We start from the raw sequence: 18,020 nt of genomic DNA on the forward strand, positions 1-18,020 counted from the left end.
CAGTAACCTACAGATATTGGTGATAAAATGCTTGAAACATTTGCTTGACAATTTGCTTCAATATACCATGATTCCTGCCTGTTCTGATTAAATACCTCATCCACTTTACTTGAATCTTCCTGCACCTGTAGGTCTTCTTTAACTAGAGTGCTTGTTTGTCCAGTTACCCCTGGAAATACTTTTTAGGCATCTTTCCTTGACTATGCCTTCTACTGACCCTTTGTCACATAGGTTTGGCAGGATACAGCTGTTTTTCTTGTTACTTTATTTAGTTTAGCTGTATAGGGAAGGAGTCCTTGTTAAGATCAGATAATCTGATGCTTAAGTTACCGGGAACACCCACATAGCAGTTCATACCATATAACACGTCACTGAAAAGTGGTGCTAAAGGGATGTAGCCTATATGAGTAAACCTATATGGGTCTAATAACCCATAAGTATCATGTATAATGTGACACCTTATTGGTTATTTCACCTATATAGGTTCACTCCTACACCTTACACCATCATATTTTAATCTGTATGATGAATATACCAGTACCTTTTTTTTAACCTCCCTAGCGGTTCATTTCTTTCCGGTTTTATATGTCTAAAAGCGGTACATTGTTTTTCATGAAAATGTATTTTACAGTATATCATAATAGTATAATAAAGTTTGAAACACAAATAGTAAATTAAATAGTATAATAAAGTTTGAAACACAAAATCATTTAAAAACAATAAATTGAATAAATTTAAAAATCTATATATTTAAAAAAAAAGAAAACAATTTAATTTAAAAAAAAAAAAATTATTTAAGAAAAAAAAAAATACACATTATACTTATACTATTATATATACTGTAAAATAAATGTTCTTGAAAACAATGTACTGCTTTTACACATAAAAATCCAATGTATTGCATTCAATACAGTTATTTTGTATTGAAAGCAATACAAATAGATTTTGAATTTCCCGCCAGTACACACGCACCGACGTCACCGGGAACTCCCCCGGTGACTCATCGGATGCAGAAGCAGGAAGAAGAAAGAAGACGGAGATCACGGCGCTAGACGGCACGGGACCCGGGCGGATCAAGTAAGCGCTCTATTTACTAACCTTCCCTAGGTGTTCCAACCCCGAGAGTGACTCGGGGTTACCACTTGTAGCAACTTTTTTCTACCCCGAGTCACTCTCGGGGTTACCGCTAGGGAGGTTAATTAGATATGTGGTAAAGTGGACTTTTGTTTAATATTTTGTATATTTGTATTTTTTCAACTATGGATTACCTTTCAAAATAAAAAAGATCACCTTTTTTTGCCAGGAACTGCATAGAGCTTTGCGTAAAATACAAAGAGAACTGCAGGAGAAGAACCAACACCATAAGCATGTAGAAGAAGAGAAATGTACAAAACTAGCAGCTCAGGAACAAAGCATCCAAAAACTAAAGGAAACTCTGGTAAAGAAAGACCAGATGTTACAAGTGAGTAAACAATCTAAAGTATAAGTAAACTCAATCGTTAAAATCTCATATCAGATTTATTATGGTATTGTAATTGTAAAAATTATTGTATTGTGATTGTAAAAATCAACTTCAGTGCTTTGTATGGTGTATTTATAGTCATTTTGTTTTAGATTTGATAAAATAAGGTTTGAGAAAAAGGTTAAAATTTCTGCCCTGTATTTTGTGTGCCCCATTGGAAAGATTTCTTTTTACTTTTTTTTTCCTAAACCAGAAATCAGAAGTATAAGAAAATCTCCAAAATGGTAATTTCTGTTTATACACTTTAAACTGGAACTGGTCTCACTATCAGAAGATTGTCCATGACCGAACCAAGTCATGGACAGCAATTAAAACAAGACAGAGTTTCTGGTACAATTTTTCATGTACAAATAGGGCTATGCATACATAGTTTAAATCTGTAGATTTTATTAAAATATTTTGTGGTGACACTACCTTGCCCTCTACTCTACCTTGCCCTGTTAAGGCACTTACGTAATATTGTGCCAAAATGGTAATTTCAACTCAAAATATGAAGCCATGGTTCATTTTGCCGCCATCTGGGAATTGCTTGTAGACAGCAACTGTTTGTAGAAGATCAGCAATACTGAGATTTAAGAGGATGGAAAAATGGGGAAAACAAATAGTTTAATAATAAAAAACTCATTTATGTTCCACAGTGCTTTTACAAACTAGATGTCCCATATATATATTATATAAAAAAAAGTATAAAAATTTTCTATACTTTATAGTTCTCTACTTTTAGAAAACTAATAGGCACTTTTAAAACACCTAATTTTTCTTGAGTAATCGCTCCAAGAATTTTAGATATTTTTATCTAAGAAATTTCATATTTGTATCTTCAGTTTAGCCTTAACAGTTAGCCTTCTATATTTATGATTGTTTATGTGCCACTTTTTTTAATTTTATTTCTACATATACAATTTTATCCTAACCCCTAACCAGCTGATGAGTTTTGAATAATTCTGTCATTCTTCCTTCGCATAGGAATACATGGATGTCTTAAGTTATAAACAGAGCAAAGAAATTCCAGATGGTAATGAACATACACTGGAAAAATTACGGCAGAGAATCAGAGACCGAGATAATGCCTTAGAGGTAATGCCTTAGGTTAAAGGCAAAAATTTGGAAAAAAAAAACATTTTTCTGCAGTAATTTACAATTTCATTATCATTTTTTATTTGCTAAATGGTAAGCGCTATTCTGAATGAAACCTTGCGATGTATACAGGGAGTGTAGCCTACCAGCTGAGTAGTTCAATTTTTTATAGATATAAGGACTGATTTATTAAAGCTCTCCAAGACTGGAGAAGATAGAATATCACAGGAGAACCAGGATCCATTGCAGATTTGTTGAGTCACCCAGGTTCTGCATCATTCTATCCTTCTTCCTTCTCTTCTTAGGTCTGTAAACTTGTGATCCTAGACTAAACCTGCTGTTCATGGCGTAGCTTCCTTCTTGCTGACCCTTACACACAGAATGCATAATTTACAAACATTTTTTTCAAGCCACCAAATGAATTCCGCCATCAATGTTTTAATATGATTAGTGATCCAGAATGCAGTGAGATACACAGCACATTAAGAAAACTATAATTGCCATCAATATGGACTTTCTATACAGCAGTCTGGGCTGTGGCTCCACAAGCACTACCAATACCTTGATTTACCTTTTGACTAACAATGACTTTCCCCAGGCATCATGGCAATCAAGGGGTCCAAACGAGCTATTTTCTGCAATGGTTTTACATTTCTAAAGTTTGTTTTCTGAAGGGTAAAAACTTACTAAAAGTAAATAATTTTTTTATGTAAAAAAATGTAAAAGTAAATAGGGCTGTAAAGTCACCCAATCAGTTCTACAAGTGGCAGAAGTGGTGCCTCCCTTTCTCCAGGAGCTCAATAGCACAACAACTCGCCTCAATATGAGACGGCTGTCAGATGACAAAATAAAAGTAAACCGATCAAGTACAGATCTGCCACACATATTAGTTATTGTCACTTATTCCAGAGTGAAGCAATAATTCAGAGCACCTTTCTTACTCAAAATTGATGTGCTATAAAGCTTTGTCAATTATGGGTACTATAGTTTCTAGCCATTTCACAGGTGATCACAATTTTTAGATTAGACATGTTTTGGTGTCTATTTATTTGAATAAATCTTACTTTATTATCTTACAGTGGGTATTATATTGTGTTTGTGTGCATTGCAAATTTGTATTTGATAAACACTGGCACAAACATCATGTGAAAAAAGTGCATCTACCACCATATCATTCTATAGGGTCTTTGCTCCTAAACTGCATTTTAAGATGTTCAAAAAAAATAAAGTAACTAGGACACCCTAGTACTTCTATTAAAAGTCCAAATCAACTTTAAAGAAATGGTTTTCTTGGAAGAGATGAAACCAAAAAGTAAATCCTACTATGCTGATTCCTTTATAGACCCAGTGTACTGATCAATTGAAACATTAACCAAGCAATAAATACTGCTACACTCTATCTATTCAGACTAGTGTTAGCCTCCATAAATGACCAGAACCTTTAACCCAATTCATGTCATCCTCTAGTTTTTTATGTGGTTGTTTTACCAGTTGTTTTTGTTCTAATGCTACTGCCCAGTACCACAGTATATTTGGCTAGTATCACTTTACTAATTTTAGGATGTTGTCTATTTTGTTGATGGGTGGTTATGCTTCCTTTATATCATGAACCTACCTGCAGTGGGAGTTATACTGCTCACCCATGATTGCTATTTATCTAAGTTGTTGTTCTTGAATGTGAAAGAGATAAATAACATTTTTTTTTTACCAGGTATCACTTTATATAAAAACAGGATTTAGTCTAGTATGAATAAACCATTTTAGCCTGCATGCCAACAGATCTGAACTTTCAAATATTGCTCTAAATGCATATACCTTTTATTGTTTTAAATTGTCTGCCTAGCACACTGTTCAGAAAAATGGCTTATCAAATTTGTCAGGTTACATGGCTAAAAGGGCCATTGGTTTATCATTCTTGGTTGTTTTATTAGCTGGGAAGTAGGGTCCAACAATTGTAGGATTTCTAGATAAATTTACTTATAAAAGCGTATATTTTTTGTTTTCTGTATCTTTTATTATTTTATCAAACCATTATGAAAATTCAAACACTACTTCTAGTCATTCCATGACATAGGTGCCATTCACAGTCCATTGAGAAGGCTGGAGGCAAAGAGGTGATTTAGGAATCTGAATTGGTGAACTAGAAACTTAGAAACTGTATGTACCACCTGTCCTTGTAGATGATGTAACTTGCATTATATTTACATTTTGGTGTTCTTGCAGTTTTATGATAATTAGTTAACCTAGGGGGTAGCATTTTCTTACATATGTAAGGCCGGAATCAGAGTTTCAACTTGTTACTGTATGCATATAATAAGTCTGATTTACTAAAACTCCCCAGGACTGGGGAAGATAGACAATCATGGGAGAACATGGTAAGAATGGATTTCTTTAAAATTATTTGCAATTGGTTGGCAAATGATTTATTATTAGACCAGTTCCATTCATGTTTTTTTAATAACCAAGGTTCTCCCATGATAGTCTAACTTCTTCAGTTTTGGAGAGCTTTAATAAATCAGGCTGAATTTGTGATCAGTTGCCAGAACACAATTGATATTTTAAGGGACTTTCACTTTTTTGAGCAGCACACTACAATACTATTATCACTCAATGTGAGCATTCTGGTGTTCCAGAATCCACATTTGTTGCAGTGCACTGCGATTCTGCAATGAGCTGCCATTTAAAATGAATGGCACCATAATCACTTGTGCATGTAACCATGTGCTCCAGAAATTATATTTTACTAGTTTCACCATATTGTGAATGAGGCTAACATTTACACTTCTGAATGTTTGTATACTGGCTGTATTTGTGTGTGATTGCATTGATTGACCTAAATTTAATTTATTTTATTTACTATCCTTCTTTTTAAAAAATATGAAACAGCTGGCAGTTGAAAGCAAATTCTTTGCTCTTGAAGACAAAGAGAATGAGGTACAACAGCTGAAACGGGTTATACGGGAGAGAGAGCAGGACATAGAAAGACTGACTAACATTCTTTCTGGGAATGAAGAAACAATAAATGTAATTTTTTTTTTACTTTTCTAATTTTATTTAAAAAATGTGTTAGATATGTATGTTGAGATCTTTGTGCAAAAGTTCTTGTTATTGTTTTTGTATTCCTATTATGTATGTATATTCAAAGTTTGAGTAGTTTCATGGTTTGAGCTTTATCCACTTTTAGGGCTCTATTTATAAAACAGGGAATCTGACATTCCCTCAAATATTCTTTTGTAGGAATCTTCAATATTTATGGTTTTTAATGGCAGTAGTTGATTCTCACAAGAGAAATGTTTGGTTCCCTATTTTAAAAATAGAACTGTTAGCGCTTTTTAAAATCAGTGTTATTAATATTGCAGTGATTGCAAGGAGGAGTGAGGCTGTACAGGGCTCTGTGGCAGGATAATCAACCCAGGGACTAATCAGTTTAGCCCCTGCGTTTATCACTGTATCTTGTGCCATTGTGCACCAGTGTAAGATTCACAGTTGAAAACAGTGGCTCAGGAGATTTACAAAAACTATTGTGTGCAATCACTTGGCGACAAGTGATTATTAAACAGTTGTGGTAGAGGAAGGGTTGAAGATAGGTAATCCTAAAATTAAAAAATGACAGTGCAATTACATTTTAATTGTAGGGGGCTTTGCTGAAAGGTTCAGTTACTTTATTACTCAGCAATATTAGGAATTGAAATAATTAGGTTGTTTTGGTAGCTTTTTAGTGATACAAAATGTGAAATGGATTTTCCAATATGCTGATTGTATATATTTTTTATGTCTCTAAAATTTATTTCAGAGTTTGGACAACCTTGTGAAAGCCAAGGATTTGGAACTGGAACAGATATCTGCTGCTTACAAGGATCTGCAGTGGTTAAAGCAGGAGACAGAAGAAAAGTACAGATGCTCTCTAAGTGAGAAAGAGTCAGTAATACTGCAGTTGCAGAAATCTCTTCAAGAGAAGGAAAATGAGTCTGAGGTAAAAGAAAAACTGGAAGCACTGATGTGCATTAAAAAAGTGAAAAAAGGATGTTATGTACTGATCATTTGGAGCAGATGGGCTTGCGTGGTTCTGCTAAATCTTTGTGTAGGAGTACTGCTGGGATGAGCTGAACGACATATCCCTGAATCTTGTCAAGACATTTTCATTGTTTTTCATTACATATTAAAAAAGTATCATGCATGGAAGGTATTTATGCATTAAATATGGATATTACAGTTTAATAAAATGCAAAAATTATTGTATGCAACCTTTACCATTTCTTCTCCAGATTTTCACTTGAACATGCAAATTAAACAGATATATTGTTTATCATTTTTATTAATATATTATTTATACATTTATTCAAAACCTGGAAAATGAGGGAGTAAATTTGCCTTGTTATTACAGGAGTTGACAACTTGCTTTCTGGCACAATCAGACACTGACAATGCTGAGATAATAGAGGAGCTTACAAAATGTTTACAGCGTAAGGAACAAATGCTACAGGGTGCTGTATTAGCTCGAAAGCAACAAGCTGAAGACCACATGAAAGAGATGATGGAAATGCTGACCACTGTGAGTGAATCATATGTGTGAATAATGTAACCACAGCTGTGTACTGCTTTGAAAGCATTTATTAGTCTTCTTTTGGATTACTGAAGGTGTCTGAGAGCTTTGCCCGGGGGATCCTAGCCTTCCCCTGTCATGGCTTTTCAGAGTGCTCTTAGCCCTTACAGTAGAGTGTTTCTGCTATGGGCGTATTAACAATGCTTTCCCCACGAATAAAAGCGGGCAGGGCAGGACACAGCAAATTTAGTGCTCCCAGTTGTTTATGCCATATCCAGTAACCCCTATTATTGTGTGTTCTACTTACACCCTATACTTTCTTCCAACTGCCTGCCCCATTAGTATGTCTGATTTTTATATCTTTTGTATTATGTCTCCACTGTCCAGTGCCCATGTATTTTGATCCAACTTCCTAATGTTTCATGTTTTCTTAAAGCATACCCTATGCAGAGTAAAAAATCTGCGTGTTTGTTTTTAAAAAAAAAAAAGGGTGAAGCGCCACCCACTAATTCTCGATCGCCTAGGCTAGGGGTCAGCAAATTCCAGCCTTTAGGCCAGATACGGCCTAGCCGGTAGTTCATTCCGGCCTGACGGCCCCTGGCTGTTCCGCTATAAATAGGGAACGCCCCCTGAAGGTAAATGCAATGCATACGGAGGAGAGGGATTTCACTTTAGGGGGCGTTCCCTGGTGATGGGCGGGATTAAGAGTCCAGCCCAGTGTTCTCCCGCCCACTCCTGAAATGGCCTAGTGGCCATAAAAGTTTGTCGACCCCTGGCCTAGGCGGTCGAGAATGAATGGGAGCGCAAAGCCTCCCGGGATACCTACGTCAGGCATCCCGGGAGGCTCTTGGGTGCTCCTTCTGCGCATTCCGGGGCATCTCGGGCATGTGCAGAAGAAGGTTTTTTGCGTGAAAAGAAAAATTTGCCAATCTCGCGCATGCGCAGTGAGATCGGACAATTTTTCTTTTATCCTACGTCACCCGATCTCGCGCCTTGGTCAGGTGACACAGGAAGAGGAAGAGAAGATGTCGGTGCCCAGAAAGCCGGCCCCGGGATGAATGCTGGGACCACGCGGGACCAAATGAAAGACACCCCCTAGCGATCGGACTGCCTTGCAGAATTGAAGGTTAGTATAATCCCTTGTAGTTTTGTTTTGTTTTGTTTTGTTTTGTAATAGTGTGATTATTGTAGTGTAACAATAAGGTTTAGTTCACATTAGCAGTAAAAGAAACTGTGCATCATGAGAACATGAGAAAGGAGCTGCCTGCCCTGTTACACAACCCTGTCCACTTCTCTACCTCGAACCCCAATATCTCTAGAACAGAGGGGTGTAAGTAAACAATGATATAGTGGGGGACAATTGTTGCTAACACCCACAAACTTTCATCACCATGGGATCATTTCAACAAAAGAACTTTAACTCTTTTTGGCCCAAGCTGTTTAATGCACATCATCATGAATGCACATCATCATGAATGCACATCATCCTAATCCTGTGAGGGAACTGAAACTGTTTTACTAAGACGAATTAAAAGAATTGCAGTGTCCAGAGGAGCAAAGCAGACAATGCTTTTCCACAGAGACTCAAGGCTGCAAAAACCTGCATCTATCAAGGCATGTCTATCAGTTAGTAAATTGAAGAAAGTATATGTGTATTTAATTGTAACTCATTTATATTTAAAAAGGATTTATTTTACACAAAAATGACCGTTTTTTAAAGCCTTTTGAAAATAATTATATTTATTTGTTTAGGCCTTTACACAAAGTCCCTCAGTTCATACTTCTCCGATCTTCATTAAAAACCTGGATACAAACGGTGAGTTTCCAACTTACCATGTGTGTGTTCAAAAATTGTCTATATATTTTGGGTGTTTTCACATAGACAATCGTAGACAAGGCAAATGTTAAAGCAGAACCTTGGATAAACTTTCAAACACACAGTTTATCCTTTATAACTTCATATATGTGGACTGTTTAACTGCTAAAAGATTTGTAATGCATAAACTGCAGGTCCAACAATTCAAGCTAAACCAACCCCAGCCCAGGAATGAACAATGAAGGGTCATGAGTACATTTAATATTGTCATTTTGACATAATATTCTGCTCTCTTCTCCTGTAAGGGTGCTTGTTATGTCGGATCCATGTTCCTGTTCAATGTAATAGTGACTCCATTACCTAACAGTAACATTTGTAATTACATGTAATATTTTCTTTATTTAGTGGATCACTTGATAAATTCTGGAAATTCTTAAACAAGAGTTATTTGCATTGAGGTGGCCCTAGATAGTGCTCATATGTGATTCTGAGCCTCCATGATAAAAAAGGAGCAGCCCAGGAAAAGTAAAATTGTCAGCAAGCAGTTTTTGTACAGGAGATGTCTGTGAAGCATTGAAGCTAATGTTGCATTTAAGGTTTAAATGGTGTAATTTTACATCTACTGGTTTTGAGCTTTACAAATATAGAGCAAGAGAGGAAGGAAACAGAAAACCAAATAATAGTATTCATATGTAGAAGTGGTATTTCAAGGGTACAATAGGATTTTCAGTCACTAATGAAAGTTTTGTTGTAGTCTGGTGGGTAGAGTACGCTGCAAGTAAAACATGTCATGTTTGTTGTTATCTGTTTACCACATATATCTATATCAAAAGTCTGATTACCTAATGGCCATGCTTTTTTTTTTTTTTTTTTAAGAGAGTGAAAGCGAAAAAACAGAAAGCCTGAAAACAGCTCTTATTACAACCCAAGAAGATTTAAGAATTGTGTTAAGAAAAATAAGAGAATATCAGGTAATCCAGTGATATTATTTTTGTGTTTTGTTGTGCATACATGCTATGTTTGCCAAGCTGTCTTTAGAGCTGATGGCTTTGTCTATCTAGGACCAAAACTGAATTAGCACACAGAGGTGAAGCAGTCAAAACTAAAAAATATTTGGGATTTCGGTGCAGTGTTGTTGGCTTGGTGCCAAGCCGTAAGATCAGAATCAATTTTTTCATACAAATTCCCTACCTGTGCACAAAAAATAAATATGACTAAGTTACTAAATAAACAAACAGTTTCAGTGAACAAACTTGGCCTTGATTACCTTTTGCCCAAATATGTTTTTGGGAGTTGTTTTGGTGTTTTAGAAGTGCTGATTTACTGCAAAGGCAGTATATTATTAGATAAACAAAAGTGCCTGTCAGGAGTCAACAGTTTACTTAACATAAACATGTGCTTCTGCAACCCTCTTGGCAAGACAATCCATTTAGAGGTGCTTGTCAGAAGTGGGCAGAGCAGAAAAAATCCCATGAATTGCCCCTAGCTTTCTTATACATCAAAATCTTTCTTTTTTCTTAGCCTATCCACTTATGACCCTTGACCTTGTTACCTGGACATTGCCTTTCCATGCTGTTGGCTTCCGTTTTGGCCTTGTTTACTATGTTCGTGTTAAATTGTACTTAATTGTTAGGAGCTTGCTCCTGACCATTTCTGCCTGCTCTTATAATAGTTTTTTTATTTCTTGCTAAAAACAATAGGAATTAGAAACATACAGTATAATAGGTGATCTGCTGCTGTAGTGGTGCACGTATGGAGTTGGTGTGACAGATAAGGTTTGGAGTAAGTACACCCCAGATAGTACTGTTTCTGTAAGTTTCTGTTTCTCCGTCTCAGAGAAGTAGGGAGTTGTTGGCTGCATTTAGGGTCTAGGCAATGGGGAGAATTCGGGGAAGTCAAGCAGGCCTTTGCCAGTACTTTTTGCAGACAAAATGACAGTGTAGTTGGTGGATGGACAACAGAGTAGTCTCATCCTCATATGCTACACTAATACATTTCTGATTGACATCCGGGGTGGCCCCAGATGACGCAGCATTTTACATTGGCTCCTGGTACCTCCAGTGTGATCGCCAATACTGTTACTGTTGAACTGCAGTGGGGTACTTTTTCTTCCCTGCTGGCCACAAAACAACTGAAGTCGCAGCTACAGGTACGGCTGCATGGTATCCAGTGGCCATATTAGATTACAGACACACAGCTTCCGCCATCAAAAGCTCATGGGATATTGGGAGAGGATTCCTCCTACAGGGGTCTCCTCACTCTCAGGGTTAGAAACTCTTCTTCCTACTGTGCCCTCCTGTGGCTGGGTGAGTGACTTTTGCTTGTTACTGGCTTTTACTTGTGCTTGCCTGGCTTCAGAGGCAGGGGGCTTAATTTGTTATTATAAAAAGGAGGGAAATGTGGTTGTTCCATATGGTACAAACATTTACTGTATCAAATTCTTTTGTTCAGCTAGAGGAAAGCAGATTTGTCTAGGTGGTCTTGGATTTGTTATCTATGCTTTCTTTAGTGGATGCTTGGAGACTTCTGAATCCCACTGAAAGAAACTATGCTTGCTACTCTAAGGCACACACATCCTTTTCTAGGATTGACCACATTTTTGTTAGGGAGTCCTTTTTTTCCAGGGTCTCCTATTCATCCATAACTTAATTTAAAGAACCAACTACTAAAGAGAGTGCTGGAGCAGAGGCAGCTCAGGTGGTGTTCATAATTCTGCAGAATATTCTGGTTCTCTGGGGTAAAGGGGTAGCTCTCAGGGGATCACATGACTGAGACCAGGAAGTAACCAGCGGACGATTCCTGCAAAGGGGCTGCTCCAGAGACATGGGCACGGATCGCCTGGTCCTGCAGGAATCTGTGACACAATAAAATAAAACCACGGCTTTTGTAGATGATCTGCTTCTGTACAAAGCCAGGCCAAAATATAGATTGCCAGCTATCTTACAACTCCCAATATGGATCTATATCGGGATATGCTACTTAGATAAATCCAAGGCTCTGTATCTATATAGATGTGTTAGGCTGGGTTGGATTCTTCAGTATCCTTTTGTGTGGGGCAAGTAAAAATAAAATATGTCATGATCCCTACAAATCCTGCTAAATCATACCATCTTATTATTCTCTCGGTATGGTCTTTGGTTAAGGATCATTTACAAAAACAGAAATTACTTCAAACTTTAGTAACTTGGTATAATCATTTTTGCTAAGTTGGCAGTCTATATTTCCTGAGTAAATCAATCCTAATGGTTCTATTTAGCCCGGTCACTGCAGTGGAAAGTGAAATTACCAGTACAGGGTGAGGCAGAGATCTACCTGAAGACTGTACCAACTTAAACCAAACAGTGGGGAGCAAAGAAACATAACAATAGCTATGTCACCAAGGCTAAGTAACTATGTCCCTGTCCTTGTCTCTGAATGCATTGCCTAATGGGAGATGGGAGATGGGAGATAATGATCATGTGATTTACTACTAACTAATACTATCTACTGTATGATGTCATTTTATTGCCAATAGGTTTAGGATAAACTGGATTGAGCATGTGTAGTTTTTTTCCAAAGCATAGTGCATTGACGGTTTTCTCAACATTCTCATTGATTGTATTGATTACTGGAAGAAGGTTGGTAATACGGTAAGAATAATGGAAATATCCAGTAATATCCAATAATAAGTCAAATGCAATATGGCAGTGTTCTAGTTTCAGGGACAAAGAATAGTGATGTAGGGATGATGTAAAGAAAAATTATAAAAATATGAACCTGAACATTTATGGCAACCCTGAACTCACTTTCCTGCCTTTTTTATTTGCTGCTACCAAATTGAGGGTCCATAAAACAAGTCCAGTACATTGCCATGCTTCTGTTTCCAATGTTGATAGTGTTACACACCTGTGAGGATGTTAGGAAGTCAAAAGAGCATGCCAGATTACAGGCAGCAGATAATCTCCTTTAATAAAAAGCTAGAAGGATTTAACTAGAATCGCAGGCACTAATACACCAGCATACTGGCCTAGTGAGCGTTTAAAAGAAATTCTTACAGAAATGGGCAGACTACACCCCTGCTGCTGATAGGGATGATCTGAAGAAGAATATCAGCAGATGGTAAAGCAGCACAGGCAGCAATAGAAGGTATCCAGCTGAAAAGGTATATAGTGGGCCTGATTTAATACAGCTCTCCAAGAATGGAGAAGATAGACTATCACGGAAGAACCTGATTGATCCAGTAAACTTGGAATGGATCTGGTCCAAAGTTAAAAACTTTTTCAACTAATAGCGAATGCTTTAATGATGCTTTAATAAATTAGACCTAGTGGTCCTGATTTATTAAGGCTCTCTAAGGCTGGAGAGGATACACTTTTGTCAGTGAAACTGAGTGATCCAGCAAACCTAGAATCAATCTGGCCCAGGATTGAAAACATTTGCTAACAAATAGCAAATTACTTTTGGGATCGCCCAGCTTAACTGTGGAAAGTGTATCCTCTCCAGCCTTGGAGAGCTTTAATAATTCAGGCCCAATGTCTCTGGTCACTTTGTTTCTCCTAAAGAAACTGAGATAACATTTTATGCGTAGGATGAGAGCTAAAGTTCCTAACTTTAGAAGGTTATCCAAAACAAAATCTGAAAAGCGGAGGAGATTACTTCCTATGCATAATTTTGACTTGAGTGATGTAAAACATTCTGATTAGTCTAAGTAAACATCTAATAATATCTTTATGCTGTGTCTGTCTTGTCTATTTTATGGTTTTATGATTGGGTGCAATCCACAAATAATTGTCACTAACTCAAGTGTGGCACTGTCCAAAGGTGATTTCCTAAAATCTTTTGTTTGTAACTGAACTTAAAACATAGCACAGCACATAAGAACCCTAATGTGATTGTTTAGTTGTATTGGGGCTTAAAATAAAAATCTTTTGCTTAGATTCCTGTAAAATGAAGAGTATTGAGAAGGATACAGATCAGATCCCAGGGAACAGTGCTGTTTTTGCTAATAGTGGCACTTTTAGAAAGCCTATACAGAAGGTAAGACTTATTCATATTATTTTATGTGACTGTTTCACTTCAATTATGTACCTAATAACTCTACTACGTACTACTACTACTACTATAACTTTACTACGCACATTTGTTGCACACCCTGTTTGTTTTTTCCCTGATATCTAAAGACCTAAGTTTCCATAGACCCTAAACCAAGGCCCATACTAATGTCTAACCTAAACAGTTAGACATAGGAATACATTTTTAATTTTTTTAATTGAAGGCATACACAAATGTAGGTATTCATGAATATTGAAATCTGTTCGAAAAACTATATTTCAAATTTTATTTTCCAGGTAATGAAGGAAAATGGCCATTTGATAAGTCCGAAGAAAGAGATATCAGAGAAGCTGCAGTTTGAGCTTCAGGATTTGGAAATAATTCCATCTAAAATAAGGTATTACTACAATTTATTACAGATGTGCTTGCAACAGTTGAAGGTGAAGCATATATCATTATGCTGTATGGGTCCACTATACAATGATACAATACTATACTATGATACTATCTATGATACTATGCTGTATACATTATACAATATGTCATTGTTCATTCCAAAAACATGTGTTAGTTCTGTTTTTGAAAACCAAGTGGTCTGTTTTTTTGTTTGCTTGTTTGTGTAAAACATTGGTGGTACAAATACTGGTAACAACAGTACACTACGTGGGGTCAATACAATTCAAGGAACAACAAAAATTAAACAGAAAATTAAGCCCCCTATGTTTAACTTGTTGCTGAAGAACACACATAGCCAGTCTAGATCTCTGGCCTGCCCAAATAAATAGCAGAAAATTCTATAAATGTCCTTTAGGTCTGTCTGTTTCATGATTAGAGCTAGCATTTGTATTAAATACAGATTTTCGGGGAAAACTACCATCTTGATTAGACTGATTCAACCAATATATAAAAGCTCAAAGTGAGCCCATCTTTGTAGCTGTTCCTTGACCTAGCACCACAGGGGAGGAATGTTAAACCTGTAAAGCTTTCAAAGGTCTTTAGAAGTAGTCCCTCCTAAGTCCTTACACCACACAAACGGGTGCTGATGGCTCCAGCTAGGTATAATACATTTTTGTAAATAAAGAGTATTCGATTTCTCTAAGTTGATGGCATAGCCTGATACCATAATATGCTGTATTAAGAGGTGCAGAATTGCTGACCATCTGCGTTTTGGTCTAGTAATATATAAAAGCAGGTCATCTGCAAATTCAGTGATTTTAACTTTCTTATTGCCAATAGTGTTACCTTCAAACTCAGATGAAAGTTACAAGAGTGTTAGCAAAGGGTCAAGAGCTAAATTAATCAATATAGGAGATAATGGACATCCCTTGGGGCAGATAGAGTGCCATTGATGAAATCTTTCATTACGGGAGACCTATATATATTGAATGAACGAAGTGAAAATTGGTCCAAATGCCGTTGTGCAAATATAGCATTCAAAAGGGGCAAATCCACCCTGTCAAAGCCTTTTCAGCATCTAGCCCTAACAACATATACTTGGGAGGATTGGCTTATGTTGCCATTACGTAGCAGCTTTAGGCGTACAAAATCGTTGAATGCTTTCCCTGCACAAAGAACAGCTGATGTGTTTTGAGCAGAGACGGTAAGGATCTCTGTATTCTACTTGCCATCAGTTTTGCTAGAAAGGTAGTCTTGTTATCCGAGGAGAGGAGTGAGATTGGCCTATACCAGGACACGAGGGTGGTGTCTCTGCCCTCTCTAGGAAGTAAAGTAGTGTACTATATGACAGAGTGGCATTATAAACCTCAGTCAGCAGAGGGGTGACCTCCTCGCTAATCATTTTGTAGAACTCCATGGAGAAACAAACTGGGCCCAGTGTTTTATTGTTCACCATGGTTTTAATTGTTTTTTAAATCTCGTCTGTGGTTTTGGGTCTATTCAGAGTCTCTATATCCTCGTATAATAGTTTTGGGCTATGCTTGGCAGTTGTGAGCATGGTCAAGGTGCAGCTGGAGGGAATTAAAGTTTATGCGGGCCGGGGCAATTAGGCTGGTTAGATCCTAGCCACTGTCAAGTCACTGGTCACTAGTCCTTTAAAGCTTCCTAGGTCCTAGTCACTAGTTGCCTATTGTACTCCAATGGTAAGCTTGTCTTGTGCTGAAGGGAAGGGCACTCATCCCTAATAAAACTAATACTTTATCTAGCATATACAGTTTTGGGGGAGAAGGCAACTAAAGTGGTAAAGGGCATGGGGATCTCTGCTACATAGAAAGGATAATTAAACCATTTTTGTTTACATGTTTTTATCACATTGTAAACATAAGTAAATAGTTCATGTCAAAAGCTTAGTACCAGTTTGACCACAGACAATTCCACCTAACTATGTAATTGGATGAGTATTTATTGGCAAATAGGCTGTAACCTATTACTTACCACCTAATAAATAACCCCCAAACTGATGATAAAACTTGTAATTTAATGATCTGTTGGACACAAAAACTAGAGCAATGGTTCAGACTAGTCTAATTGGCCAAATTAGTTGTCCAGCCTCAGCATCATTTCTAAGAAAGGTACAACACTATTTGTCAGCATAGTGATACAATTGCATTTACATGGAAAGTTTATGTTCCATTTTTTCCTAGAGATACTCAAAAAGCTATATTTGCTTATGTTGTCAGGAGATACCCCCGTTGCATTCTTTTTTTTTTTTTTTTTTTGCAGTAGACACTTTTGTGTAGGATCAAGGGAAAGCATACACAATAATATAATCAAAAGCATTGCCAAAGGTCAGATTAGAACGAGAAGAAGTGAAACCTGGGAGAGGCAATGGCTCACAGTGTGGGGGCAAGACATGAAAATGTCTGTTGTTCACCATAGATAATAAACATGGATGTAAAGTTGTAAATCCAATAATTCAAAGCTGTGGCCCTTGGTGACACAGCAGTGATACAACAGAGATGCACTCTGTTGATAAACAAACAAACAAGCTCTTAATCAAAAGTTGCCAGGAACCACACAGAAGTAAACCAATAGTTGTACTGAAAGAGTTGCCAAAAGAGCAGACAGACACTCAAGGCAAGCAGGCAACAGGAACTAGATTGGTGGGTGAAGAAATACAAAGACAAGGAGTGATCAATAATAGCTATGATTATGCATGCTGGATACCAGCATAGACCTAAACAGCATAGTCTGCACTAAAATATACACATCAGACCTGATTTATCAAAGCTCTCTAAGGCTGGAGAGCATACACTTTCATCAGTGAAGCTGGGTGATCCAGAAAACCTGAAATGTAATTTGTTGTTTGTTAGCAAATGTTTTAAATCCTCGACCAGATCTGTTTCAGGTTTGCTTGATCACCCAGTTTCACTGATGAAATACATTTTCTCCAGCCTTGGAGAGTTTTAATAAATCAAGCCCATTGGATGTACAGGTTTCTAACCTGTACATGGGCTTAAAAGGATGGTCAACCAATAATGTTGCATTTAAATTTATCAGAGACTTTCAGTCATGTATATCAATTTATCTTGAATTATCTACCAATTACAGGAAAGTTAACCAGGATATGTGTATTCTAAATGCGAACATGAAAGTTGAAGAAAGTGCGAGGTCAGAATATTTGGAATATATATCACAGGAAAATATGCAAGAAGACAGATTAAGAGATTTTAAAACACTGACACCTGAAAGGAAGAGGGCTGAAACAGTGAACAAGAACCTTATGAACTCAAAGTCAACTTTCACAGCAGATCATGAAACCCAGCAAAAGATAAAATATTTCTCAGACACAGGTGGGCAGTCAGAATCAGACTTTTTAAAGAAAGGTTATTATACCTCAAGCCCATTGGATGAAATGAAAAATAGGAGTCACAAGGTAGGAGAAAAAACTTTTTAATATGGTAAGGATTGAGCAATATCTTTATTTTGATTGCAATTATTTTTTGTAATTTTCCAATTTTTTCTACAATTAACAAGAAAATGAAAAGTATGGTTTCTTAATAATGCCTAAAATTAACCATTTCTCTAAATATTTTGCCACAATCTTACAAGGGGCTCAGCACAAGCCATCTGCA

The 18,020-nt window shown here is 36.9% G+C and overlaps 1 protein-coding gene across 1 annotated transcript in view; it reads left to right on the forward strand.

The window, feature by feature from the left end:
• PDE4DIP (phosphodiesterase 4D interacting protein) overlaps positions 1-18,020 on the forward strand; it is a gene marked incomplete in the record, with an annotated part of 46,582 nt that overhangs the window by 15,510 nt on the left and 13,052 nt on the right. Inside the window, 12 exon segments of the mRNA XM_072420928.1 lie at positions 1,304-1,462; positions 2,489-2,599; positions 5,486-5,623; positions 6,393-6,572; positions 6,984-7,151; positions 8,895-8,958; positions 9,835-9,929; positions 10,982-11,120; positions 13,838-13,974; positions 14,286-14,386; positions 17,497-17,821; positions 17,998-18,020. Coding sequence (XP_072277029.1) covers positions 1,304-1,462; positions 2,489-2,599; positions 5,486-5,623; positions 6,393-6,572; positions 6,984-7,151; positions 8,895-8,958; positions 9,835-9,929; positions 10,982-11,120; positions 13,838-13,974; positions 14,286-14,386; positions 17,497-17,821; positions 17,998-18,020 — 1,640 coding nt within the window.

This window comes from Pyxicephalus adspersus, chromosome 8, assembly GCF_032062135.1.
Source record: "Pyxicephalus adspersus chromosome 8, UCB_Pads_2.0, whole genome shotgun sequence".
NCBI lineage: Eukaryota > Metazoa > Chordata > Amphibia > Anura > Pyxicephalidae > Pyxicephalus > Pyxicephalus adspersus.